The sequence below is a fragment of the Arachis ipaensis genome, chromosome B6 (assembly GCF_059453495.1).
Source record: "Arachis ipaensis isolate K30076 ecotype BB chromosome B6, ASM5945349v1, whole genome shotgun sequence".
Classification (NCBI taxonomy): domain Eukaryota; kingdom Viridiplantae; phylum Streptophyta; class Magnoliopsida; order Fabales; family Fabaceae; genus Arachis; species Arachis ipaensis.
In genome coordinates, this window is record NC_142441.1 from 128,929,686 (window position 1) to 128,957,672 (window position 27,987).

At 33.0% G+C, this 27,987-nt stretch overlaps 1 protein-coding gene across 3 annotated transcripts; it reads left to right on the forward strand.

Annotated features, from left to right (window-relative positions):
* The first annotated feature begins 11,806 nt into the window (after window positions 1-11,806).
* Window positions 11,807-27,984, forward strand: LOC107604917 (ARM repeat superfamily protein). Of its 3 annotated transcripts, XR_015885626.1 has the most exons (25): window positions 11,810-12,372; window positions 13,147-13,245; window positions 13,383-13,607; window positions 13,713-13,832; window positions 14,040-14,123; window positions 14,209-14,268; window positions 15,408-15,536; window positions 15,799-15,860; window positions 16,206-16,262; window positions 16,824-16,947; window positions 18,417-18,551; window positions 20,979-21,059; window positions 21,392-21,505; window positions 21,606-21,685; window positions 21,932-22,067; window positions 22,385-22,534; window positions 22,766-22,851; window positions 23,947-24,134; window positions 24,223-24,315; window positions 24,857-25,044; window positions 25,200-25,311; window positions 26,162-26,319; window positions 26,780-26,896; window positions 27,277-27,609; window positions 27,711-27,984. XR_015885626.1 is itself a non-coding variant. In XM_088489232.1 (24 exons), the coding sequence occupies exons 1-24, from the start codon at window positions 12,154-12,156 to the stop codon at window positions 27,499-27,501; spliced, it is 3,042 nt and encodes a 1,013-aa protein (XP_088345358.1). In that variant the 5' UTR covers window positions 11,807-12,153; the 3' UTR covers window positions 27,502-27,984. The 3 variants fall into 3 exon arrangements, 2 of the variants coding, with proteins under 2 accessions (XP_088345358.1, XP_088345359.1); XM_088489232.1 differs by having other exon boundaries at window positions 11,807-12,372; window positions 27,277-27,984; XM_088489233.1 differs by having other exon boundaries at window positions 26,780-26,889; window positions 27,277-27,984.
* The last annotated feature ends 3 nt before the right edge of the window (window positions 27,985-27,987 follow it).

Below are 27,987 nucleotides of genomic sequence, written 5' to 3' on the forward strand. Positions count from 1 at the left end.
TATGCTATTTGGATGAATAAATGTGGGTTTATATGATGAAATCCACTCAAATCAATCTAAAATTTATCGTCAAATATGGATTCATCACTACCAAACATAATATTGAGTCTCAATCCCTCAGTCTCAGTCCTAATATCTCAAAACAAACGCTACCTATGGGCCCACAGTTCAATCCTTCGAACTGCCACTGGTTTGCGCTAACTCATCCATTTTCGGCGAGTTTGACTGTCATTGACCAGGTTGTATGTAGGAACGGTCTAGGAGGCAAACAAAATTGGCTAGACTTCTGGTTCATTAGTTTTTCGGTTGAATCAATCAGTCCGGTCCAATTCTGATAACTATGTCTATCACTCTTATGGGCTTATGGGAGACTAATTTAGAGTGAAAGGGTTTAGGCTTAGTTTGGTCGAGTAAGGGCTTATTTGGTGAGCTTTTAAAAAAATAAGTGACTTTTTTAGAAAAAGTCTTTTTAAAAGTAAAAATAATTTAATATTTAGATATTTTGCATCTCCTGATGAAAATTTATAAAAAAAATTGTAAGCGTTTTCGGTGTTTATTTGAATAGTTTTGGTGTATTCAGTAAGCAATTTAGTGTATTGTAGAATTTATTCTTCTTTTTTGCAATTTTTTTGAACTTGGATTCATTTAGATTAACATCATTTCAATACAGCATAAGCAGGTTCATAGAAGTTTAATTTTGCAAAGAAAAATTATGAAAAACTTGGATTGAATATTTACAAAGATACAAAGTATGTGTTTGTTTGAACTATACATTGCCCAGATAATTCATTACACAACCAGTATAAAAATTCTTAATAATTTACAATATTCAAACTATTTACTATCAGTATCTCCTGATTCCAATGTACAGTAAGGACTTAATAATACAATAGATGGCTTGGATAACCTTATGGCTTCAGATTCTTGAATGGCTTTATTTTTGAGTTGATTTATTTCACCAAATAGAATGAGTGAAGCATATTCGACTCTGAAATGATCAACTTCTTCATACAATTTAAAGAATTTTTTTTATTAAACTCCGTTAATTTAGTATAGAGAGTTATTTATTTTTAAAGATAGTTACCTGTTTCTAATTCTTCCATAAATATTTTTTCTTTTTGATCTTTTTCGGTTCAATTATCTCCAGCCATTTCATCACATATATTGCACAATCGTAGCTAAAAACAAAAATAAATTAACACAATAAAATAGAACAGTAAGAGAAAACAGAGTAAAATTTCTTAGATAGTAAGATTGATACCTTGTATTCTGTCCAATGATGTTAACGTATGGTGCTTCGACTCCCTCATCCTTGTCCATCAAATGTTTTTCTCCAACAAACACCCTATTTTTGAAATTATGAAGCCCTAAAAAAAATATAAGAAACACTATATTTAACACCTAATTATACCGAAATGAATAAATGATAATGTCACACAAACAACTACCAATGCACCTTATTTCAAACAGAACTATACCGAATTTATATAACGATAATAACAGACATAGATAAGAGAATTTATAGAAAAAAACAAAAATATGTATCAGATAAATAACTTACAATAAATTTATTAAGTTCTGTTTTGGCTTCCGAAGGAGATTTTTTATTATATGGATCAAGGATATAAAATTTCTTCTTTTGAACATTCGTCATCCATATCCACCAATGGTTCGCATAGCAAACTGGGACAAATATCCGAAGTTTGGCTAGAGAGAATAATTTTTTTAGTTTAATTGGCACCTAATGAAAGAATTATTTAAGAATCTTTATAAATGAAAACTTACAAATGGATGGGATGCAAGCTTTTTTTTGTCTAAAAATGGGATGTAGTCCTTATAATCTTCAATTTGAAAGGGCTTGTTAGTTTCTGGATGATTGAAATTGCCTTATGACTCGCCAACACCGCATTCTACAAAATTTATATAAAACCGAAAGAAATAGTTACAGCAAATAATATATTTTAATAATACACCGAAATTTTAATGTACTACAGCTTATCACAATATTAAGAGGGAGACAGTATATGAGTTTTTCAAATCTTTCAATTTTTTTGCTGTTCAGAATTTGACACATTGCAAAAATAACCTACGAAAACAAAAATTCCAAACTTATTATATATATATGGCACAACAACTCATAACAAAATCATTAATGTTATTCCAATATTACTAGATTTTTGATATATGAATTGGCTTTTAAAGATGTAAAGTGCATTCTGGTAATTTTCAATTAAGATTCATGGTTCAGCTTGAATATCGTCTCCCACTCATTAGTGCCTTTATCTTCATAAGTCTTGATATTTGTGACCCAATGAAAGTATTTCTCCTTAAAATTTTCTGTTATTTCCTTTTGTCTCACCGGAGTTTGGAACTTGTCAAGGAAGTTCAAAGTAGACTGCATCTTTTCTGGTGGAAATTAAAACTTTTCTCCTTAGCATAATTTAATACTACTGTAAACCCAGTATTCATCATATCAACCAAATTTTCCAACTCTTTCATCAATACTGGGCTATCTTGAGATTTTTTTTATGTCAGCTAGTGGTGTACCCTCTTGAGTAAGTGTAGCTTCTTCACTTGATTGCGTAAAATCAAGGCTAAATGATGGTGCAAGAAAGTCATTCTTCAATGCAGCATTGGCAACCATCATTATTCCATCATTCACGTCTTGAGCGGGTGGATGACTGCATGGTGACGCATAAAATAGTTTAAGAATATACAAAAATATTAAAAAAATATTAAGTAGAACTTATACATTAGTAGGAAATTAGTAGGAGCTACTTCCTCATGAGATTCTTGTTGAGGTTGTTGAGGTTGTTTTTCGATATATTCCTCTGTCAGAGACTTTACAGTAGGTTGTTGAGGTTGTGGAGAATTACAGGATTATAAAAAAGGAATTTAATTAATACAACCAAACTAAGTGCACCTCAATTCATATGAAATATATCGAAATACGAACTAAATACACCACTATTTAAAAAGACATGCAACTCAATAAAACATGTATAAAATGGCACCAAAAGTACTACAACAAATTTCTATGGGTTAGTTGCAACAAATGCATTAACAAAGTCCCTCAAAATGGGAAAAATCAATATTTTGTTGCCTAGTTACAACAAAAAGAGGACAACAATACCAAGTGCACCTCAAATCACATGCAATATACCGAAAGATAAACCAAATACATTGAAACTATTAGAAAAGGAATTTAATACTTATATAACAACCCCAGTTTTTATAAAAAAAAATGAGTTATTAGCTTATTTATGATAATTATTGATAATTTTATTTAAAGAAAATTATTTCTCTAAATGTAATTAAAATAAATTTTATGATATTTTGAGTTTAAAATTCAATAAAATTTTCTAAATAATTGAGTATTTTCATATTGAGGATTTAAAGTTTTAATAAATGAAAATTTTATACAATTTAAATTAAAATAATTAAAAAGGTTTTGATTAATATTATGTACTAAAAGGAAATATATTTATTTATCTCTAGTCTTAAATTAGAGTATTTAATTAAAAAATAATAATAATAATTTATAATTTGAAAAATAAATAATATTCTACTTAAAATTAATCATATTGATTAAATTTGGTTTTAACTCAAACCCTAAATTCCCAATTTTAAACCTTAATTTTACTAATCCTAATCCCTTCTACCCAACCCACACACACGTAAAACCCCCCTCCACTACTTGTTCAATCTTCAATTAGCCACGTTTAGCCTTCCATCACCGCCACACCGCTTCCCTTTCTTTCAAAATGTTATTATAATGAGGCCTAATTGACACGGATAACCGTGATACCAAGGTGTCTAATTGACACAGTAAAGGGACCATATTCGGGGTTCACTCCGAATAACGTCGAGTTACGGGTAGACAACCGACGCATGAGCTCATGGCCTGCTTAGGATAGACATGCATCATATTGATTGCGCATTTGCATTTGGTCTTGTTTTGCTTGTTATATTTTCTCTGTGATGTGTTGCTTGACTTGTTTGTCTTATTACAATTTGTTTGTTTGTTGATTTGTTTCTTGTGCTATTGTTTCTCTGTGATTGGGAACTAAGGTTGTGATTGAGATTCGTTTAAGTTCGGAAATTTAAAGAAGGTAACAAGTTAATAAAGTAATAATAAAAAGTATTTTCAAAGGTTTAACAAAATAGTTTTATTGAGTAAAGTTAGTTATTTGCATTTTATTTCATTACTTTTACGGCATTCATATTCCCTACTGAGAACTAATGGTTTATTCTCATCCCAGAATCTTCCACCCTTTCAGTGACACAGGTTCGGAGACTCGGTTTGAAGCTGCGGGTGATTATGAGTTTTATTTAAGTTAAGTTTACATGTTGAGTTGTTTTCATAGAATTTCCTCGCCTTTATTATTTAAGATTTTATTTTATACAGAGGGATAGGAATTGTATCTAAGTTTCTTTTGGATTCTTTTGTATAATATTTATTATTACTAATAACTATGTGAGTAGTATTGCTTGGGAATCTATGATATATGGTTTTTAATTAATAAAAGCAAATTTTTTAGACATTTTCTTAAAAATTGAAACGCGATATCGAACTAAAGGCTCAATATTAAATAGTAAATAAAGAAAGTAGATTAGTAATGCCTTATCTTTAGTACGATCATGACGTACTAATAGTTAGGGTGTTACAACTTACGCATTAATAGTTTTTTCTTCTATATATTCCTCTATGGGAGATTTTGCAGCAGTTTGTTGAGTTTGCAGAGGGATTTAGGCAGGTATTTCCGAAGGAGGAGCAAATACTTGAAGTGGAACTCTAATGAAGACAAAAATGAAAAAGTTAATATGGATTAAACATTCAAGTTCAAATGATTAACTTAATGAATAGAACATTGAAAGTGAATTGAAAAACTCACATGTCCAATGGTTCTGATTGAGAATGAGTCTGTTTTCGAAGAACAATAATTTTTTCTTTAGGATTATTATCTATTATTGCTTCCTGAACAGAAGCTGGTTCATTCAATGATTTTTCTTGTTCCTTGAACTTGAATTACACCAAAATCATCTCACCACTACACCTCAAACATTCAATAAAAACATAACTTCTGTTGTATGAAAACTTACATAGTTGCAATTTTTTCTTTTTTTGTTGCCTTTTTTTTCTTGAATAAAATCTTGAAGGACTTATTTTTCCTAAAAAAAATATGAAATCAGAAGTAGAATATAGTAGCACAAGAATTAAAAAAATGGTAAGAGAAACAGAAATTATATGTTATCACTTAGTTAATTTACACTACTCTGATAGCTTGTCTGTGTTTGAAACATAGAATCTTTTTTACTTGTCAAATTTACATATGGTATTCTAAGGACAAAATAAACATTATTCAGTAAAACTAGAGTAATTACATCCGGTTTTAGGAAATTTTAACAAAGAAAGAATTTTAGATATTGAATCCTATGTTTGCGAAGAATCATAGTGAGTTTCTGTGGAGTGGAACTCGCTTTCTGAAATACCTGTTATTTTTTCCTGCAATCATGGAAAAGCAAACAATCATCAGAAAAAAATATAATAAAATTGACAAAATACACCAAAAAATAACACATACTTTTGTGCAGGCTTATCATTTGTTTTCTTTAATCTTGTTTTTCTTGTTTCTTGCATTTATTCACTTCTAACAAAATATACCGAAAAGTGACACTTACTTTTTTACAGACTTGTATTTTTTTTTCAATCTTCTTTTTCTTATTTCCTTCCTTTCTTCACTTCTGACAATACATGCAAAACATTCTGTTAATAAATAAAATTTTGACAAAAAAAATATAGCATTACAATGATAGTTTTTGAATCTTACTCATCATCAGATTCAGTTTCTTTTTTTGGATTCCATCCTGGAAAAATAAAAAATCATCAGGAAAACAAATACAAAAAAATTGATAAAACACACTGAAAAAGCAATGCATACTTTTTTGCAAGCTTGTGAATTTTTTTTCTTAAATCTTCTTTTTGTTATTTCCTCCAATTCTTCACTTCTGACAATACATGAAAAAATTCGGTTAATAAATAAAATTTTGATAAAAAAAACAAAACATAGCATTCCAATGATAGTTTCTGAATCTTACTAATCATCATATATTCAGTTTGTTTTTCGGAAGATGAATCCTCAATAATGTGCTTTCTCTTTTTGGATTCCAACTTTAAAAAGCAAATAATCATAAGGCAATAAACGCAATAAAATTGACAAAATACACCAAAAATAATTCTTACTTCTTTGCCATTCTTTTAGGTTGTTTTCTTCTTTTTGGTATCTCATCTGAGTCATGTTCAGAATTAGACTCAGACTCAGCAACAATTTCACTTTTCGAAGAAATAATCTTCTTCTTTTGTGGCTTCTTTTGTTTCTTCATTTTTTCCTTCTTTTTGTCTTTTGATTGTTCTCTCAAATGTGTTCTTTTCAGATGCCCTAAAGTAGAAAAAATATTAGTTTACATAATATATTTAAAACAAATACACTGAAATTAAAGAAAGAATTCTGTTGAGTTACCATATCATCATTAATCTCAGCTTCTATTTTTTCAACCTGCAACTCCTTAGTTTAATGTCACACCCACAGTGGTCCAGAAATTGTATGCACGGGCTTATTCTTATGTGTAAATTCATAAAAATATACAATCATCAGAGTAAAGAGGCAACTATCAACAACATATTTCTTTTTCAATGTGTGCTCTCTGATGCTCTTGATGAGGAAGTTGAGCACATGACCACCCAAATTCCATTCACGTATTATGTCCACATAAAGAATGGGCGGCATATGAATCGGAAAAATTTTGTTTATCGTTGTCAGCAACAAGAAGCATATCTGAATGTAGAGGATGAATGTCCTCTTAAATTTTAGTCGATTTTCCTCCCCATCAACATTCATATCCATCAAAGAGTTTGTCAATTGCCACAAAGTCAAGTATTGGAAGTTTCTAACAACTTCCTTCTGCTCCTCACTAATATCTTTAAATTAAGGTTTAATTACTTTGTTGGTCTCTATAGTTTCGCAAAATTTTTAATTAGGTCCCTATACTTTTTTTCTTTTAATTGGGTCCCTGCATCAATTTTTTTTTCAATTAGGTCTCTCTTGGCATAATTGGCTTAATTTTATAGGGACCCAACTAAAAAAAATTGGTGCAGGAACCCAAATAAAAGGAAAAAAAGTGTAGGGACTCAATTAAAAAAAAATTGGTGCAAGGACTCAATTAAAAGGAAAAAAAAGTATAGGGACCTAATTAAAAATTTTGTAAAACTATAGGGACCAACAGAGTAATTAAACCTTAAATTAATTTTATTTGAGTAGCGTGGTCCTATAAAAGTAGCAAAAATATTTTAATAACACATAAATAATTTAATAAAACACCAAAATTTGATTTATAGAATAGATTATAAAATGAATTTTTACCAGATGCATTCAAGTCAAGGGCAACTCCTATATTTTTTTAGGTGATGTGGAATACACCATACCATATGTGCAGTGTGTTATTATACAGATCAATTGAATATGCCAATTCTTTTAAGAGCTTATGTGACACATTTATGGCAATATGCATTATACCAGGGAATCCCAATTCTTGAACAATAACTTTCTTATCATCGCTCATGTTGTGAAATTTATTATGAATGGATCTTGTGAAACATTTCAAATCATGAATTTTCTGTAAATAAATGAGAATCATGTAAATAAACTATTTATACAAAAAAAATTGAGTTGTTCCAACATATATATGCTTACATTATATTTTGGTGCTTCCTTTTTGGCGATGTCCTCCTAGCAACTTTTTTGATTGTCATTTTTTTTGTAAGGAATAAAAAAAGGTTAATAGGTAACAACAGCACCAGTTGCACCTCAATTTAGACGAAATACACCGAAAGACAAACCACATATACAGCTATTATTTCTTGATTACATCCTACAATGTGAGTTCAAAAAGACATGCAACTCAATCAAACATGCATAAAATGACACCAGAAGCACTACAACAAAATTCTATGGGTTAGTTACAGTAAAAAGAGGATATCAAGTGCACCTCAATTTACATAAAATACACCGAAAGATAAATCAAATATAACGTTATTATTTTTTGATTACATCATACAATGTGAGTTCAAAAAGACATGCAACTCAATCAAACAGGCATAAAATGACACCAGAAGTACTACAACAAAATTCTATGGGTAGTTATAACAAATTCATGAACAAAATTTCTAAAAAATGGACAAAAACATATGCAAACCACTCAAATATGTACAAAATAATATCAGAAGTACAAGAACAATATTCTATTGTCTAGTTACAGTAAAAAGAGGACAATAACACTAAGTACATCTCAATTCACATGAAATATACCGAAAATTATTACTGATTACTATAGATAAACTCAATTTGAAGCATGCAAACACTCAAACATACACAAAAATACGTTCAAATCCCTCAAACACATGCAAATATAGGTTAAACTATACGAGAAACTCTACGTAATATTTTTACACTGACCTAACATAATTATCACCAAATGAATAGTATAATGAGAACAATAATATGTACTTTAACGCAAGAACATAAAATGAATCTACGAAATAAACAAAAATATGACTATCTAGTATTTTGTGATAGAAATGAAAAAGAGAAGAGTGAGAAAATTGGACGATTAGTGAACAGTATCTTCAATAATCTTTCGTCTTCTGTTTTTGTGTTTCTTGTGAAGATTTTGAATTTAACTTTGAGATTTTCTTGAGTTTTGACGACGATTTTGAGAGATTTTTGAGAGATTTTGACCGTTATTTGAATTTTGAGCGTTGCAGTTTTGATTGAAGGAGAAGAAGCATTTTTCATAATAAAATTCGCGCTATTGAAAAGTTGTGGGAGCGCGTGTTTACACGCACTCTAATCCGAGGTTGGTTTTTGTTGAGCTTGGGCCAACTTGGTTGTACTTGGTTGCCAAAAAGGCTTGTATGTGTAACGTGACTGTAATTAAATTTAGTACATTCAAAAATATTGAGAATTTTAAATGCATAAAAAAAAAAAAGAAAAACTAGTAAATAGACTAATTTTGTGCACAACATTCAATTTCAAAGATTAAAATGAGTCATTTAATATAAAGTTAGGGACCAATTTAGTACATTTATAATGATGACATAGTGGATGACATGTAAACGAATAATGTTGTGACACATAGCAGAAGTTGACACATGCCAAATAGTATTGTGACACGTAGCACACCCATCCATGTTAGCTTACCACATGTCACTGATCGACCCGTCATCATATCATTACATGTGGCCAAACCATGAAGTGACACATATCACTAATAATCTACGTTATCAAGCCACGTCAGCATGCTGTTAATGAAAAAAGGGTCAAGGACTAACATAATGAACTTTTGCGAATTTTAAAAATGTAATTGATGCAATTAAAATCTTAGAAACAATTTTAGTGCACGACGCCAATCTCAGGACCACTTTGGGGCTTCCCTCAACATACAACTGCACAAGTCTATAAAAATCTATGATCCACGGACATTGACATGTACACGGGACATGACACGACACGAGATATACCGACACACGAATTTTAAAATATTATATGACACGAGGACACACATATTGTTTTGTCGATTTTTAGCAACTCGATGGTGGTTCGATTCTAATGGTCTGGGAGCGAAACCTACTACTCTTTCGCGGGTACCAGTTTTAGTTGCATCAAAATCTATGCCTTTGACAATGAAAAAGAAGAAAGAACCAAGCTTTGCAGAAATTCGAAATGAACAATAAAACTTAAATGGCTTGAATAAAAGGGAAATCAAATTACAAAAAGAAAAAGTGTTTAGAAAAATAAATGGCAAATTAAAAGGTAAAGACTGGAAAGAGTAAAAGTTGCTGAATTTAAAGGAAAGGAGAGGACATTGCAAGGAAGATAAATTGCATGAAAAGAAAGTTACAGGAAATTTAAATGAAAATTAAAGATATGGAAGGAACCCTTCAAAGAAAAAGACTCTTGACTGACTCAGAAAGTCGCTGAGGATGTGAGTGAGTGTGAGTGTTTTCTCTGAAAAGATTCCAACCTTTGTTCCTTCGATCTTTCACGTATTTATAGAAGTCTTCAATCAAATTCAGATATAACTTCCACGTGTGTTAATCCTTGAATAACTGTTTCCGCTCTCCTTGAGTGCCCTCTGTAACTGCCACTAACCATCTTCACTTGTTAACTTTTTCACTTCTTCGATTGCTTCACTCTTTCTTGATGAGTCCTAGTCGATCAAAATCCTCTCCTTCATCGATTGACCATCCTCGATGAATTCTATGTAGTTAATATTCACTTCTTTTTTCAACTAACAAATTGCCTTAGAGATTGAAACTTTTGCCTTCGATTTGGTTTTCTGTCTACCATCTTCAACACCAGTAACCTCTTCTTCGATCAGCTGACCTCCGTCGAGTCTGCCTCTTCGATTTTCATATTTGCGTCAATTGATTAATAGAGAGTACCTAACGGAGTACCTCATTGACTCCAATCCAAAGTTAATTCTAACATATATTTGGAGGTTGATCCAAATATTTTGGCTCTTGGCAATGATCAAAGTCTAACTTGTTGAACATTGGCTTGTCAAAAAATTCAATAACATCTTTATCGAAAATATTATTTTTGATATAACACATATATATAAAATGTAAAGTATTTTTTAAATAAATTGTAATAATATCTTGTTATTTTATTAATCTTAAAACATAAATAAAATTTTAATTATTTTTAATATCTTATTTAATTATATAAAGTATTTAAAATATTTTTATTTTAATAAATAATAATATATACTATTTCTAAATTTATTTCAAGAATATATATTAAGAATAAGATTGGACATGCTGATATGTTAAGAATTTTTTAAAATATCTATTGTTTGACAAAATAGACACGCGTGTCAGATGAATATCAATAAGTATTGTGTCCAAAATATATGTTCGACACGCAAACTTGACAACTCAAAAAAGTGTTTGTACTTCATAGATAAAAATAAATGTTTTATCCCAATATACTTTTTCAATGACTAGTAACTTTTCTAATAAGATGTTTTCTTTACTAATAAGTGAATGTATTAATTTATTTTAGTTCTTCATTTTTGCATTTTCTACTAAAAATAAATACATTATCAGTTTATTGAGTAAATATTCAACCCAATTTTTGATAATTTTTTTTGAAAGATTATAAAGTTTTTTAAAACAATTTTTTTTTTCAGTCTTTGATATTTAATTCTGTGAGACTGATTAATCCTTCTGTTAATGATTTTTTTTAAAATATACTTATGTGAAACGTTAATCACTAATATATCATCTATTTAATTTTTATAAGTAAAAAAATTTAAAAATTACTAATATTTTTTAGTTTTACATAATATATTTAGTTAATGTATTAGAAAAAAGTAATAAAAAATAAAATTAAAAACTAAATAGCCTTGACAATTATCATAAAAAGACAATGAGATTTCTAACAATAAAGAATTTGTTAATCCTAATTAGTTTTTAATGGATAAATCAACAGTTTAACATATTATGTAAGTTTATTCTGTTAATTTAGAAAAAAATATTAATAAAAAAGTTAATCAATTTGATAAAAATAAAAATGAGAGAAAAAAATATTTTTTTATTAAAAATTTTATTGTCATTTGTTAAGACTGTTTAAATTTTTTTTTTTTAATTTTTTTATTACTGGGTCCAAAATCGAGAGGAGTAGCGGGTCCTCACCCCTCGTAGGGCAGGTAGATTGGAGAAGATCGGACCAATGGCAGTTCTAGAAACAATAAAAAACGCCCTTGAAAGAATTAAGAATAAGAGAGAGAATACAGCAATTGGCGTGTGGCGTATGTTGGGTCGCAGAGGAGCACAGCCAAACCCTCACACACACACTGCTTCATTCAATTGTAATTTGTAGCCCACAACACCAACCATAGCCGTCCGATGAACCCATAAAACAACGGTTAACACTTCTCCATCAGATTCCTCTTTCAATTTCCAGGCGTCGCTCCCTCCCTTCATCATCGCCATCATCCTTCCTTTCTCTTTTTTTACTAATTTCTAAAATTATTAAAAATTCCTTTTATTTTTTTAAAAAAGAAAAAAAAGAAAAAAGAGGGGGCGAACGAATGGAACTTGCAGTGAAGGTGGCTGAAGCTGTCCATGTGCTGAACCACGATACCCAATCGTGCAACCGCGTCGCAGCGAATCAGTGGCTCGTTCAGTTCCAGCAAACACACGCCGCCTGGGACGTTGCCACCGCCATCCTCACCGCCGATCGCCGCCACAATCCTCTCCCCGCCAATTTCGAGGTGGAGTTCTTCGCTGCCCAGATTCTCAAACGCAAGGTCTCTCTCTCTAGAATCCCTCTTTCTCTCTCGTAATTCACTTAGGTGGAGATGGAGACTTGATTTGATTGCATTCGGTTTATGATCCTTATAATTCAAGTTTCTACTTTTATGCTTATTCTGATTATGATGATTATGCTGTGCACTTAGGGTTTGTGTGGACTGTGGACTCTCGAGTGAAGTGTGATGATTTTGGTTGTTGTCGTTGCTTGTGCGTATCAAGCACGCACATGGCATTCATTTGTGAAGTGCACCTTGCGCTTCTTGTTTATAAGGGCGTTGAGATAACGGGAACTGTTGCTTCTCAATTTGAAAAATGTCGTATGCAATTATGTTTACTGTGTAACAATACTACTTGAGCTGTTGGGGAGACACATTCATTTATGTTGTGTGTGTGTGTGTTGGTTTAATGAGAAAAAAAGGGGTTTTGGGCTTTATGGATCTTGTCAGCTACTGTAACTTGGTCAAAGTCATGTGATAGAAGCTTCTATGATTTTTAGGTGTCAAACTTGTAGAAGGATTAAGGTTCCAAACTCTTATTTTCTATAAATATTTTTTTCAAGACTAACAAGGGCTACGGTTGGACTGTTTAAAAAGACACTGTGATGGGTTTAGTGGTGCCTAGCTACCAAAACCAAATTCCCCAGTTTGTAATTTTATATTTTTTGGTTTTTCTATTTTTATGCTGTTTGCTGATTAAAAAAATCCACAAAAATAAAACAGTTGATGCTTCAACTTAAACTAATTATTGTTGTTATATGTTTCATATTACAGATACAAAATGAGGGTTATCTACTGCAATTAGAAGCTAAGGATGCTTTGTTAAACGCCCTTCTTGTTGCAGTCAGGAGATTCAGCACTGGGCCTCCCCAGGTTTTTTATTTTTATTTTTTTAAGACACAAGACTGCTGATGGAGAGTTGTTATGATTAAAAACATTCAGTTGTCTTGTAGATTGATTCATCCTAAAGGCATTTAGTTTTGATTGGCTCTTTGTTTTTGCCATGACAGCTTTTAACACAGATTTGTCTTGCACTCTCTGCCCTTGTTCTTCAAGTTGTTGCGCATGGAAACCCAATTCAGCAGCTTTTTTACAGTCTGCAGAATTTGCAGAGCCAGGATAATGGTAATATTGCCGTCCTGGAGATGCTCACTGTCCTGCCAGAGGAAGTTGTTGATAATGAACGACCTGATTCTAAAATTAGTTCATTACAAAAAAGCCATTATACACAAGAGGTTTGGGACTTCTGCTTTAATATGTTTGCATGTCCTTGTGGTCTCTGCCCTTTCTGTCTCACTATACCTTCTAGTTCCATACACTCTACTATGGTTGTCTTGCAGCTTCTATCGCATACGCCTATGGTTCTTGATTTCTTGCTGCAACAATCTGAACTAAGTTTTGATGGTTCTGTGCAACAGCATGAAAGGAATCGGAAAATTTTGCGTTGCTTATTGAGCTGGGTATGTACTTTCACAGTTACACAGTCATATTAACCCATTTGATTTTTGCTATGGTGCATACTTCTAAGGTGGTTCACTTTGCAAGCATGGTTCTCCTTGGTTTTATTTGCTGGACAAGACATTTTCTGCTTTAGATATTCATCTATTGGAGCTCTATCAGATGTTCTGTTATCATTTTACTTTATTCTAGTATGTCCTTGTATTCAGGTTAGAGCAGGATGCTTCTCGGAGATTTCCCAGGGAACATTGCCAGCTCACCCACTTCTGAATTTTGTGTTCAACTCATTGCAGGTAATCCAGTTCTTGTGCAGTTGTTTCTTGAGATGGAGTATTCTTTACTACTCAAGATTGATTAATTTCCACATTCTCTGTGTAGGTACCTTCCTCATTTGATTTGGCCGTTGAAGTACTCATTGAACTTGTGAGTAGACATGAGGTATGGTTACCCACTTTGATGGAGTTTATTCTTGAGTCTCGATCTGTTCAACTTAATTGCATGCTTTTTATGGGGGAAAAACCTTAATTGCATTTTATCGTAATCTAAGTGATTGATGTAATGTCTCATTTCACTTGTAATCTGTTTACCTACTAAATTTTAGATTTGTCTAGCCCCTATAACTGTCATGCAGTTATATTGGTGGGCGATATTCAAATTGAACAGTCAAGGAACTGAGTTCAAGCTGCAGGGCCTTTAGGATAGTTTAGGTCGAAGATACTTGTTGTATTGATGGTTCATTAGAGCTTAGAGGCATGTCATGGTAAGGGATGTTTATCATGGATTCATGGGCCAATTTAAGGATATTTGGGTGCTATCAATTATATGTATAAAAGTTTATTTGTGGTCTGTGAAGTCTTCCATATCAAATTCTTCAAAACTCAGAAATGAAATAATAAGTGAATCAGAGTCAAGGAAACAGGTCTAGGGTAGACTTCAGATTGAGGAATTCATATATGAACTTGATGAAAAACAAAAGAACCCTTTGTAATATTAATTGATAGCTTGCCTATCCCACTTAGAGATTAGTTGCATTACTTTAGTGTGACCCAAAAGCCTTGAGCTATGTAATTTGGTTTTAAACCTTTTCACTTGGAGCACTTGAATGTATATGCATATTTGGTCTATGTTCACTTATATTTAGGCTACCAGTTAGTTTTACAAACCTAACATCTCTAGGATAGTTGAATACTTGATTTGAGTCAACCGAAATATTTTGAGTCTATTCTTTTTTCCCCTTTGACATGTTTAACTCTTTCTACTGGCTTACCTTTCATTTTTTTTTTTTCGTTGTATATTTCAAAATTTGGTTGCCACTGTTCAATTTTTGCCATATTTGAAAAATGGCCGAGAGAAGCAGTGAATTGTTACTATTATAATTGCAAGGTTGGTTCCATTGCACATGTAACTAAAATTTTTCTGAATTTTATGCCTGGTATTTCTAGGAACATTTAGGGTGGACATTGGTAGTTTTCTAAGTGAAACTTATCTTTATATTTCATTGAGTTTTAATCTTTATGTATGGTGTCTCTAAGGACGTGTGATATATTGACCGATAATTTGACATGGCCTTTCTTTAGGGAGTGCCTCAAGGTCTGTTATGCAGAGTACATTATTTAAAGGAAGTACTTCTCCTTCCAGCTCTTACTAGGGGAGACATGAAAATAATTGGGGGCCTTGCATGCTTGTTGTCAGAAATTGGGCAGGCTGTAAGTAATGGAACAGTAATTTCACTAATTTGTGTTCCCTTGGATTTCTGAATACTTGTTACGGATACCTTCTTTTTGTTTTCTGTTGGAATTACACTGATAAAGCAACTACACACTAACTGCGACATTTTATTTAACTTTCTGTTTACTGTTATGAGAGTACCTGAGTTTCTTGTGGTTGCTCACGTTTATTGATTTTTTCTAGCATTTTATACTCATGCATGTCTCATTTAACTTGTCATACTTGTTGAATGTATGCTAGGCTCCGTCCCTTATAGTAGAAGCAAGTCCAGAATCCCTTGCATTGGCAGATGCACTCCTGAGGTGAATTGCAACAATTTATTTAGAATCCTTTATTGCAATAGTCCTTTCCAATCATTTGGTTGCCAAAGAATCAAGGAGTTTTTATTTGTTTTTTAATGAGCTTCCAGTAAATGAAATTATTAAATGTGACCTCTATGCTGTATTGCACATAAGATGCTTTTCCATTAAAATCTAGCCATATATAATGGTCATAAATATTTGGTAACAATTGTAATTGGGAACTTTCATAGGTACTTTCTCATGTTTTTAGAGTTTTGCATATTTCTAATAAACTTACTTGCATAAAGCACCTTATTTTAGATATTTGGTTTTGGATTGTGACTAAGCTACTGAATATGCGAGCAGCTGCGTGGCATTTCCGTGTGAAGATTGGGAGATTGCAGACTCTACACTGCAGTTTTGGTAATGCCATTTTCAGCAAGCTTCCAATTTGTTTATGTAGTACCTGCCTCTACTTGTCAATTGTTGTACATATGAATGTGTGATATATGTTGATTGTCTCTCTGTTCTCTCTTCTTTTTTACCTCTTGTTGACTGTGGTAGAGTTGCTTGCCTATGTTTATTCACTAAAGTATTTGGAGCATTTTCCAATTGAGATTAATTGGTTATGCATAGTTTCTTCATTTTCTCTATAATGTTCACATACTAAATCATGCTGCTGTTTCAACCTAGTTGATGTGTCGTAACTCATATAAGCCGAGTTTATCATCTATTGTTATTTTAATTGCTATGCACCTGTGTATGAGAATGATTACAGGATTTTAGCCTTGTTGTCTTGTATATGAATCCTGAAATCCTGAAATGCTGATAGATTTGAAATTCTTGCTGTACACTTGAGCTTCTTAGTTTCTTTAAGATTTTTTCCCCCGTTATTTTTTTCTTTTATCCTTTCATTCTATCTTCCGTGCCTTTAAAGACAATGTCTTAGTACAGTCAGCATGAACGTGATATATCTTGTTTCAGGTCCGCTCTTGCAAGCTATATCCTTTGCCTTGATGAGGATGGTGCAAAACATAGGAAACATGTGGAGGAAACTTTTTCACCTGTCTTCTCAGCATTACTTGATTCATTGTTGTTGCGATCTCAGGTTTATTTTCAGTCTGTTTGTATTATCCATTACGTGCCTTGATTAATGTATTGTTTCTTGTCTGACCCCTTTTTTAGCCCAGGAAGGATAGGGGTTTGATGTTGGCTTTATTATTTTTGGTTTATCTTGATGGGATCGACATCGTAAATCAAGAGAGTTCTCTACTTCTAACTTCTCAGTGCTTGGAGCCACATTGGATGTAACACTTTAAGCTGAATTTAAATATATCATAGCGCAAGCAAGACATCAATATTATTATTTATTATCTGAACCATATTTTGCGTAAGTTGTTTTTAACCCAAAAAAGGAAGTTGGGTTCAGTTGATCCTACATAGCTCAAACATATAGCCACTGCTTTACTGAAGACTCGGTCTCAGAAACACTTAGAGGCTGTTGAAGAATTATGAATTCAGGATTAAGGAAAATAAAAGATCGAATGCAAGCACAACTAAGTCCATGAATAAGAAGACTAATAAAGATAAACACATTAGGAATATGACAGAAATCAGAAATAGTAGGAATTGCTTCCTCAACAAGATGACAAATTGGGGCCATAATATTCTAATTAAATTAAGGATATTCTCAATACTCCGTAGTATTTGACATTAATATAAAACATTCCTAATATTTGCTACCAGAGTAAATCCATTTGCAGGAAGCAGTTAGAACAGGAGGAGTGGAACTTTTTCTCTAGGTGGTAAAAAGGCCTTAGGAAATAACCCTTGAAGAGGTACTTTGTAGTTTCAATCCCTGTGGTGAGAGGTGCCAAAGAGGTCACACCTAATTGAAGAAATGGATTAAGTGATTAACAGATGATAGCAGTAAAATATTTGACCTTCCATGCACGCTTAAGAGAGTGCCATGTGTTTCTATTAAGGGATATTCCCATTGTAGACAAACTTGTGTTGATGGTAAAAAATACTTTCAAAAGAAGCTTGAAAGTCTTTTATTTGTTAAATAGCGTGAAGGAAGTTTGCAAACTACTAATGATTTTCTTTTACTGTTCTAGTTGATATTTCAGGTTTAAAGACTATTGGATATAGCATTTTACTATACTTTTGCCTGAGACTTTACAATAGATTTATGCTAATAATAGTTGACCTTTTTTTTTGGTGTCTGTAGTTGACCTTATTTGCTGGCTAGATTATAATAGGCACAATTTAAATTCAATAGAAGTAAACTAAATTAATATCGGTATATGTCCCATTTAAGTTTTAATTTAATATACTACATAAGTACATATATGAAACAAATGTTTACTTGCGTATTGTTTTTGTGTGCATAAATAAAACAGCTGTTGCTCAAGAAGTCAGCTTCATTGTTTGTTTGTTTGTTTGTTTGTTTTGTTTTTGTTTGTTGTTGCCTTTTCCCCTCTCTGGTAATTCTTTTTTGATATTGCTTCTTGATTGTAATGATGGAATCTCTTGAAAGTTTCAAGTCTTCTTTCTTTTCCTTTTGGCACTTGGCAGGTGGATGATTCTACATACAATGATGACAGAAGAGTGATTGAGTTGCCTGATGGTCTTGTCCATTTCAGGATGAATCTAGTAGAACTTTTTGTGGATATATGTCACCTTTTAGGATCTTCCATATTTATACAAAAGGTATTTTGGATAGTTCCATTGATTTTAATTCGTTTTTGAGTTAATTTCCGCATCTCCTGGGCTATGTTGTGTGTTTTATACCTTGATCATGGTGTGATTATACACTGGTATTAGTTATTTATTATATAATAACTGCAATACTCACTACTTGTGAATCTATTTGATCATTTTAGGTTATTGTAAACAGATAGTGAGGATAATAGCTAGATTAATAGAGATATCATATCATCTTTTAACATACCTATTGATATATTTACCCACCAATCAAAGAAATAAAATATTGTTTCCCTGTGTTTGATGAAGAACCTTAGTAGAAGGAAAGAAAAGATAGGCAGAAGAAGGTATACGCTGCTAGAGCAAAAATGTAAAAGCAAAGCTAGGCTGATGAAGCTTTAATAGAATCAAGCTGAAGGAGAAGAAATTCCACCTCAGATATCTGAATGATATTTTTTTAGCTAGTCTTATTAAAAACAAGTAAGCATTTATATTTGAGGAGCAAAGACCCAACGATCACAGAGATTAATTCTTATGAGGAGCATTAATTCATATTTATGATGGATTTAACATGAACTTACAGAGAGAACTGTTGTTAAACCAAATAATCTTTATCATCTATAGTAAGAGTATTGTGTAATAATAATTTACTTCTTGATTAGTCCTTTGAGCTTGGAATTCTTGATATGTTGGAACAAGAAGGGGCTCAGACCAGTGGACAAAAGGGGCATAACGGGCTACTTTGCTGAATGATTTTGAATAGATCTTGTTATGATATAAAGAAAGCTGGAGACAGAATCATAAGTTTGCCTTGGCTAAGGACTATGATCCAAATTGGAAGCCTTTCCAATAATGTGGGTATAAGTAGGATTAAAAGAGCTTGACTAAGAGCCATTTTGGTGTTTGTTGAAAAATAAGGTTACAGGACTTAATGGTTACATCTGGTTTTTATCAAGGCTGCTGAGACAGCACTGGGGACAACCTGTGAAGGTGTTTGATAAGTTTCAGTGTGGAGGAAAAATTGGTGCTAGTACTTGCTTCACTTTTATCTCTTTGGTTCCTAAGAAGTGGTGCATGGTAAACCCATTAGTGTGGTCATTTTTCTTTTTGTCTGGATAGAATGTTGAGCCTTGAGAGATACTGTTTCAGAAACTAAAAGTGCATTTACTTCAGGTAACCATACTTGGGATGTTGTTTTTTTGCGAGAAGGAGTGGTAGATAATGCAACACTTAACAAAAACATAGTTTGTTTCTTAAACTTGATTTTGAGAAAGCTTTGATTGGTCCACTTTTTTTTATTTGGAAATAGATTTGGAGGATTGGTGCTTTGGTTCCGTGTGGGAAACAGAGGTACCTTCCCTGTGATGATAAATGGTGAGCCCAAAACATGGTTTTGCAATCAAAAGGGTGTTGGATAGGGAGGTCTTTGATCTTAATTTTGCTTATTACTAACCTTATATCTAGAGAATTTCCCAATGACCTTATTTAAAGTGGGTTGAGGGCATTGTTGTTTCTTATTTGTTAGTTGCTGATTAGATAGGACATATAAAAGTTTTTCCTTCGCCGTTCTCTCTCTTTGAGTGGTCATACCTGGCATTGGAGTGTTTGCTGGGACTAGTCAAAGGGCTAGTGCACCAGCTAACGTGGGCTCTAAGACTGCTAATTGTGGTGGGATGTTAGGATCCAACTGCAAGTTATTAGCTTTAGGTTCCAACATTGGAAATATGGGATTCTGGTGCTTGGGCTGTTCAATTTCAGCATGTAGCTTTTGTGGTGTAATTCTTCCTTCTGTAGGGAAACTAGGATACTTACAGACTGTTTTCCGACCCCAAGATATATATATATACCTGTGAGTATAAAGCAGAGGCTGTCTCAGTAGAGCTGCTAAGAATTATAATTGCGCAAAACATTCCTATCAGAGTCCTTTTGGATCTGCTTGACTCAGCTCATGTCTTCTCAGCTTAAACTTGTGATTCTATTTTACATCCCCTATTAGATTGGATGTATATGTTAAACTTGTTTACATTGATAGTGTATTAAAATGAAATTCTTAGCTCCAAAATTGTAGTTTTCTATGAAAATGAAGGCCAAGGAAGTCAATGTCATTCATTCATTCATTCTGGTAATTAGTTTATAAAATATTCCAAGGTTTTACTATTTAGCTCATCTCCTAACTTCATTTCTGAGCAGCGTGGTATAGTACTTTGGATATTTTTGCTAATTACTTTGCTAGGAAGTTATTTGTTTATTAGATTTTTGAATGGGAAATATTCTGTTATCCAGTCGTTCTGGTTCATTTAAATGTAAATGATATGCTTTCATAGATACCTCAATCATATTTTTTGTTAGACAGTTACTTGATCATCGGTAGATCATGTCATTTTCGTTATAAGTGAAGTCTGGTTTTTCAGTTCGAGTATGTTGAACTTGCAGCTCTTTATTGCTGGGTGGGCATCTCCAAATCTACCAATCCCTTGGAAGGAAGTGGAAAGCAAGCTGTTTGCTCTTAATGCTGTGAGTGCCACTCGCTGCTTCAATTGGATACCATATTAGCATCTTAATGACAGCATTGATTCTATTGATTTGGCATGCAGCAAAACAAAGAACTGAGAAACTGAGTATAATGTTTGCATAGTGTAATGCTTTTCTTTTAGTTTTGCATGTTTGCTTTTATAATACTTCAGCTCCTACTCATGTGGTGGTTGTCCCTTTCTGTTATATGTCTACCTGGCTTTGTTCTTTAGGGTATTGGGATATTGAAAGCTAGTACACTGTTAAACCTTTAACAGCTATATACTAGTGCCGCTCTACCCAATTTATTTATGGTAATTTATCCTTTGTTTCAGGCCGCTGATGTGATAATACAGAATGGCCAGAGTTTTGATTTCTCTATGGTCATGCAGATTGTGACCATGTTGTCCACAAAGCCGTCAGATGGGTTGAAGGGTTTCAACTGCATTGTGCGTTCTATAAGAACACTCTCTCATTTCCTCATTGACATTTGTTTCTTAGTGGTGTTTCTTATTTTCTTGTCCATCTAAAGGTGTAATTTCATTTTAGGTATACAGATCTCTAGCAGAGGTGATTGGTTCCTATTCTAAGTGGATATCTTCTTTCAAGGAAAATTTTAGGCCCTTGTTGTGAGTACTCACAATCTCCACTTTGTTGTAGTATATGCATATTTAATGGAATAATTGATCTTTTCTCGTTATTATTTTTAATTTTCTATTACATGCTCATTTAGGTTGGATAGATATATCTTATCAAGATTTATCATTTGTATAATCAAACTTAAAATAACTATGTTGAACATGATTGACTAATTGCTGATTTGATCATTATTGATATTCACATGTTATGTTCTGATGCAAACTTTCTATTTTCAGATTATTTCTTGCTATAGGGATTTCAGAGCCTCTATCCTCGAATGCTTGTGCGTCTACCCTGCGGAAAGTCTGTGAGGATGCTTCTATAGTAATTTATGAACCTTCAAATTTGGAAGTTCTGATGTGGATAGGGGAGGTAAGCTACTCTCCATGTTTCAGTGCCACAAATATCCAACTGAAAATATCATGCTTTGAGTTGATGATCTAACAAGTGATTGGATTTCTGTTGGTATTTCTCTACATTTTTAGCACTTTTGAGTTTTTCTATGTGATGTATATACATAGCTAAAAATTGTTAGCTTAATGTAAATGGAAGTTTGTGTTCTTTCTTTCTTTTTAATTTTTTTTTTCAGAAGCATTATCTAACTTCCCAATTCAGTGTATGATATCTTTATAAGATATATTGAATATTGTATTTTCCTTTGGCCACTTATGTAATGCCTATCCTTGTAGGGGCTAGACAAGTGGCATTTATCAATGGAAGATGAGGAAGAAGTAATGAATGCTATAAGTCTGATCCTTAGTTCTGTTCCCAACAGAGAACTGAAGAGCAACTTATTGGCTAGATTTCTTTCTTCTAGCTATGAAGCAATCGGGAAACTTGTGAGCCCCATCTTTCCTTCTTGAATGCTAATTTGGGTTTTGACTCTGATTCCTGTTTTGACTGGATCTACTGAGATGGATTTTTCAACCATACTCTATTGGAGTTGATTCACCTCTATGATTTTGCAATCTGTTTTTATATATAATAATTTTCTGAAGGAACTTGTTTGGGATGATTCTGTATGTAGCTTGCTCTATGAATTGGAGGATCTGATCTTATATATTTTTTAGGTTGATCCAGAGACCAGCCATTCTCTTAAGCAGAACCCTGCTTCCTATATGCAAGTTTTGAATGCTGCCTCTAGAGGGTTACACAGGTATGGCCAGTGAATACTATGTTTGGGATGTTCTGAAATTTTTGTACTTGGGGTAGACCAAGATAGTTGATGTACATATTACGAGGAACAATGGTAGTGTTTACATTACAGTGTTTGAACGGTCTGTATGAGGTTCAAAAGACGGGGGAACTTAATTACTTTAATTTAATTCCTGCTATTTTTTATTTTTACTGTTTGTATAAGATAATTGCCTTGCGTTCAATTGAAAAATACTCAATTTGGGTAAGACAATTAAATCAGTTTTCTTTTACAATATAATTATGTGGAGAAGTCCGAATGAAGGTACACAACCTTCACCACCCAAAAAGAAACCCATAAAACCACCGGTATGAAGTCAGACAATTCCTTATTATTCAGGTAGCTTCCTTTGTGCTGTACATTAAACAAATAATAAAAGTAAAAAATTTCCCGGAACTAGAATGCTAGGTCAGTGATAAATAAAATACATAAAATTCGTACACCCTTTAGCTGCTGAATATGATGTAATAATATTGGCAAGGTAAGGGGAAAGAGAAGTAAAACAGAACATCATGGTGACTTTGAAGCGTCAGTGAAAAGGGATGTTGAAATCAATTCTACTCATAACAAAGTAAGTTATCTTTGTTGCAAGTTGTCGATGCCATCCTGTCTAAGATCTCACTCAAACATTTCGTGCTTGCATGGAATGGATGTTAAATAACCATTCATATGCCTATACCTTGCACCTGCTTTTGTGATAAGTGATTTTATATGGTATCAGAGCTTCTATGATCAAAAGGTTTAAAGTTTTGATCCTTGATGCTCCAAAGAATTTAAGCACGAGGCAAAAATAAACCCATGCATAGTTCATGTTTCAAACCCAAAAAAGGCTATTGCGTGAGGAGACGGATAATATATATATAACCATTCATCTGCTTCTACCTAATAGTTTAAACTTTTAGGATAAGTGGTTTCATGAAAATAGGTTTCATTTTATGGGATTTTGTTCAGCCTTTTCTTCAGTATTTGTCTTTTTTTAGGTATTGGGATATTCATAGTAGATTGTTTGTCATGGTTATTCTTTCTGATCCTGTTCTCACAATCCTGTAAATTCAGAATGGGAACTGTATTCAATCATCTTTCTATATCTGCGGTGGCTGAACCTGCTGCAGATGACTCCATACTTTCACTCTTACGGGTTTTCTGGCCCATCTTGGAGAAAGTTTTTAGCTCTGAACATATGGAGAGTAGTAATTTATCCATGGCAGCCTGCCGAGCTCTTTCGCTAGCTATTCAATCTTCAGGTTTGTTATATTCATTTTGGACTTGTCTGGCAACATTTCATGAATGGCTCCCATGAGAAGTATTTTCTTTGGTATTTTGGATGTGCAGGTCAGCATTTTGCAACATTATTGCCGAAAGTGCTGGATTGGCTTTCAACAAATTTTGTTTTGTACCAAAGTCATGAGTATTACATAAGAACCGGTAAGTTCCTTATTGTCTTAAATTACCCATATTCTGGGTTTTTTGGCACTTACTGGTTAAATTAATTATTAAGATCTTACCGATGATTTTGCAAAGTACTGCTGATATGCTGCATGCACCATAATTTGTTAAGAACAATTTGATAAAGAAGCATCAATTTGTTAAATGATGGTGTGACCATTAGAATGTAGATGAGCCAGGCAGCTAGCTGAGGTGGTGTTGCATGTATTAGTTACCTTTTAAAGTTAAAACGATAAGTGATGTAATATTATGCAAAACTGCTTAATTACATCAAAATTTGATGTACATATGTATGGTAGGGGATGTATCAGATGAGAATATCTATAATTGATTTTTGGCGATAGATGAGAGGATCTGTCAGTATATTTTCATTTCTTTTCTCACCATCATACATGAAATCTGGAGTTGGTGTTACTTTTTATAATTATGAAATTTCTTCTGATTATGGAATGTTACAGACTTTGCTCAAGTTAGTCCCATTAACCGTTAAGAATTTCCTAACTCAAATATTATGTTTCAGCTTCCATTGTCATTGAGGAGTTTGGTCACCGAGAGGAGTACGGACCTTTATTTGTCACCACATTTGAAAGGTTTACTCATGCAGCTTCTGTAATGGCTCTAACTTCCTCCTACATATGTGACCAAGAACCTGACTTAGTGGAGGCGTACACCAATTTTGCATCTACATTTATTCGTTCCTGTAACAAGGTTTTCGTTATTATTATTGTTATCTTGTGGGCATTAGTTCCAGATTCTAGTGAAGTTGAAAACTGGTCACAATCTATTCTTTATGATTTCAGAGATTTATTATGTGGGAGAAATGAAGTCTGCATATTTAAAATGAGTATGATGATTTATTTCAGGATGCCCTTTCATCCTGTGGTTCTCTTCTTGAAGTTTCTATCCAAAAAGCTGCTATATGCTGCACAGCAATGCACCGCGGAGCTGCGCTGGCCGCAATGTCATATTTGTCTTGTAAGAAATATCTGCTTGTTATCCTCCTTGTTATGCACTTACAACTTGGTATTTGGTGGGAAGTTTGCGAGTGTTTTTATTGTTCTAAATTTCTTTTTAAATCTGAGATTATTTTAAGCTTTCCATTTTTTTTTTCTGTGGGTTTGACTAAGGTCATTTTTAAGAATATTAGAAGTAGAAAGCTTAAATGAAAAAAAATAAAATAAAATCTTCAATAATTAATTAAATTGGAAGAAATAAATTTCTATTTCTACTCTGTTAACAAGTGTTCTAAGAATACTCATTAGCTAAGCCTTTTATTTTCTTTGTAAAGAGGATCACTTTTTTCCTATATCTTTTTATTATCTTTCTGTTATGAAATATCTTGCCTCATCTGATAAAAGGGAAAAAAAAAAAAAAGTAATTGTCAATTGAAAGTTGCCTCTAGTTTGATATCTTGGATCACAATGATAACTTGTAAATTTTAAAGTAAATGCATTTCTGCGCAGAGGGAATGGTATGAATAAAGACTAGTATATAATTCTAAAAAAACGAAGGATATCTTACGTTTATGAAAATATTGTAGCTGACTTGCATTAGCAATAAATCTTGATCTTCTACTAATCTCAGAAACAATTGCCATAATAATTAACTTTCGAACAAGGTTTCTTTATAAGGGTGCCTTCTGATTTGATCTCGTGAAGATCATGATGCAATTCAAATTAAATCAAGAGTTGATATATACATACATGCTAATTTTAGAGACAAGCTCACTTTTGAAGAGCTTTTTTCCAACTTTGTAGACCGAGTATCTTTCACACTATATATGCATCTCTTATTAAATGTGGTCTATTTTTACTTTGCTGTTCAGGTTTCTTAGATGTGGGCCTTGTCTCGCTGTTAGAACATATTAATTGTATTCTTGAAGGGTCATTCAACGCCACAACCATCCATGTCATTTCTCACAGTGGTGAGGGGCTTGTATCCAATGTGGTTTATGCTTTACTTGGTGTATCTGCAATGTCCCGGGTAAGTATCTTGTCACATGTAAAAGTATTACCTATACCTATTTTCTTTCTTTGGGATAGAATATAAAGGAACTACTTTTTCGCACGAGTTCTCTATCCCATTTTTTTTTTCCACTGAGGCTGATGTGCATACTGTTTAGAGTGAGAGAGCTGTTAAGAATGGGTTAGCAAGGTTTGGTTGATGGTGTGTGGTGGTTTTAGTTTCTGATCTTCAATTTGCTGATGGCAATTATGCAGTTGATCCTTCCCTTGATAATTTTATATGCCTTTCACCTGACATTGTTTATGTTGATAACCCAGAATTTTGAATGGTTCATGTACTTTCTAATTTTTATTTTTACCCTTCCCTCTCCCCAGCTTTCTTCATATGATTTCAATATTAATTGATCTTTTAGCTTAGATACATGGAGCCTTTTAAATTTTGATGAAAAATAGATTAAAATATTATGTTTACATGATAGGTTCACAAATGTGCAACAATTCTTCAACAACTGGCTGCAATTTGCACATTATCCGAAAGAACAACATTGAAGTCTATACTTTGCTGGCAAACTCTGCATGGATGGCTACAGTCAGCAGTCTCTCTCTCTCTCTCTCTCTCTCTCTCTCTCTCTCTCTCTCTCATATGTATTTATTATTATTCCTTTAATATGTTTTATTGTTTTATTTGACTCTTGCTATATGGAAACCAGCAGTTAGAATTGAGACTTGAAACCGAACATGATCATAGATAGAAATGTTTGGTTTGCTAGTATTCTATTTTCTTTCAAAAGAAAAATGTAACGACGCTCTTATGGGTTCTGATGTTATGCCTATCTGCATGGCCATTGGCATGAAACTCTGATCCAATGGTGTTATCTGATGCATCTCTGTCCTAATTGTTTACCATCTATTAGGCAGTTTTGTTCTGCTTTTATTTCTGATTTGTATTTTCAACCGGACAATTCGTGGCTTGCAGGTTCAGGCTCTTCCTGCTGAGTACCTAAATCATGGAGAAGCGGAGACCTTGGTGCCACTTTGGTCAAAGGCCCTTGTCGATGCAGCCGCTGATTATCTCGAGAGCAAGAACTCCAATGGATTGAAGAGTAATTACGGGCATATGCAAGGGAAGGGTGGCAGAGTTTTAAAGCGCCTTGTCCGGGAATTTGCCGATTCTCACCGGAATATACCAAATCTAACTTGAAGACATGACAATGTGAATTGTGAGAATTAGCTCATGCATTACAGCATTCAGCTTCAAAGAAAGTTGACCGAGGCACCTTACCTGTATCAATTGTTGTAAAGTGATGAGGTATGTATAGTCTCATCTTTCGTCCAATCTGGAGCCCTGCCATTCAAAATGCCTCACCATTTTCCATTACTATATTTGTGTAATTTTCCCTCTCTGTACAGTACACATCCCACAATTTTGGCCCTCAAAATCAGGTTAGGAAAAATGCCCACCTCCTTTTGAAATTGTACAGGATATCCGTGAAGGAATATCCAGAGATGGAATTAGAAATTTTGAAGGGAAGGAAACTCAATGATGTCTATTTTCGCTGTACCACCTGAAACTACTTGAATAATTGTAATAGTTAGAATTAGTTTTAGCATAATAAATGATGATTAGATCCCTCAAAGAAGAAGATAAGTTGAAGGGAGAATTTTCTTTTTTCATCTAGAAAAATAC

What these genes read in the sequence shown, in the direction of transcription:
- LOC107604917 (XM_088489232.1), top strand. Translation starts at nt 12,154, where the DNA reads ATGGAACTTGCAGTGAAGGTGGCTGAAGCTGTCCATGTGCTGAACCAC. An exon ending in TTGTGTTCAACTCATTGCAG is followed by an intron (nt 14,124 to 14,208) that starts GTAATCCAGTTC and finishes TTCTCTGTGTAG; the next exon opens with GTACCTTCCTCATTTGATTT. An exon ending in TTATTCGTTCCTGTAACAAG is followed by an intron (nt 25,045 to 25,199) that starts GTTTTCGTTATT and finishes GATTTATTTCAG; the next exon opens with GATGCCCTTTCATCCTGTGG.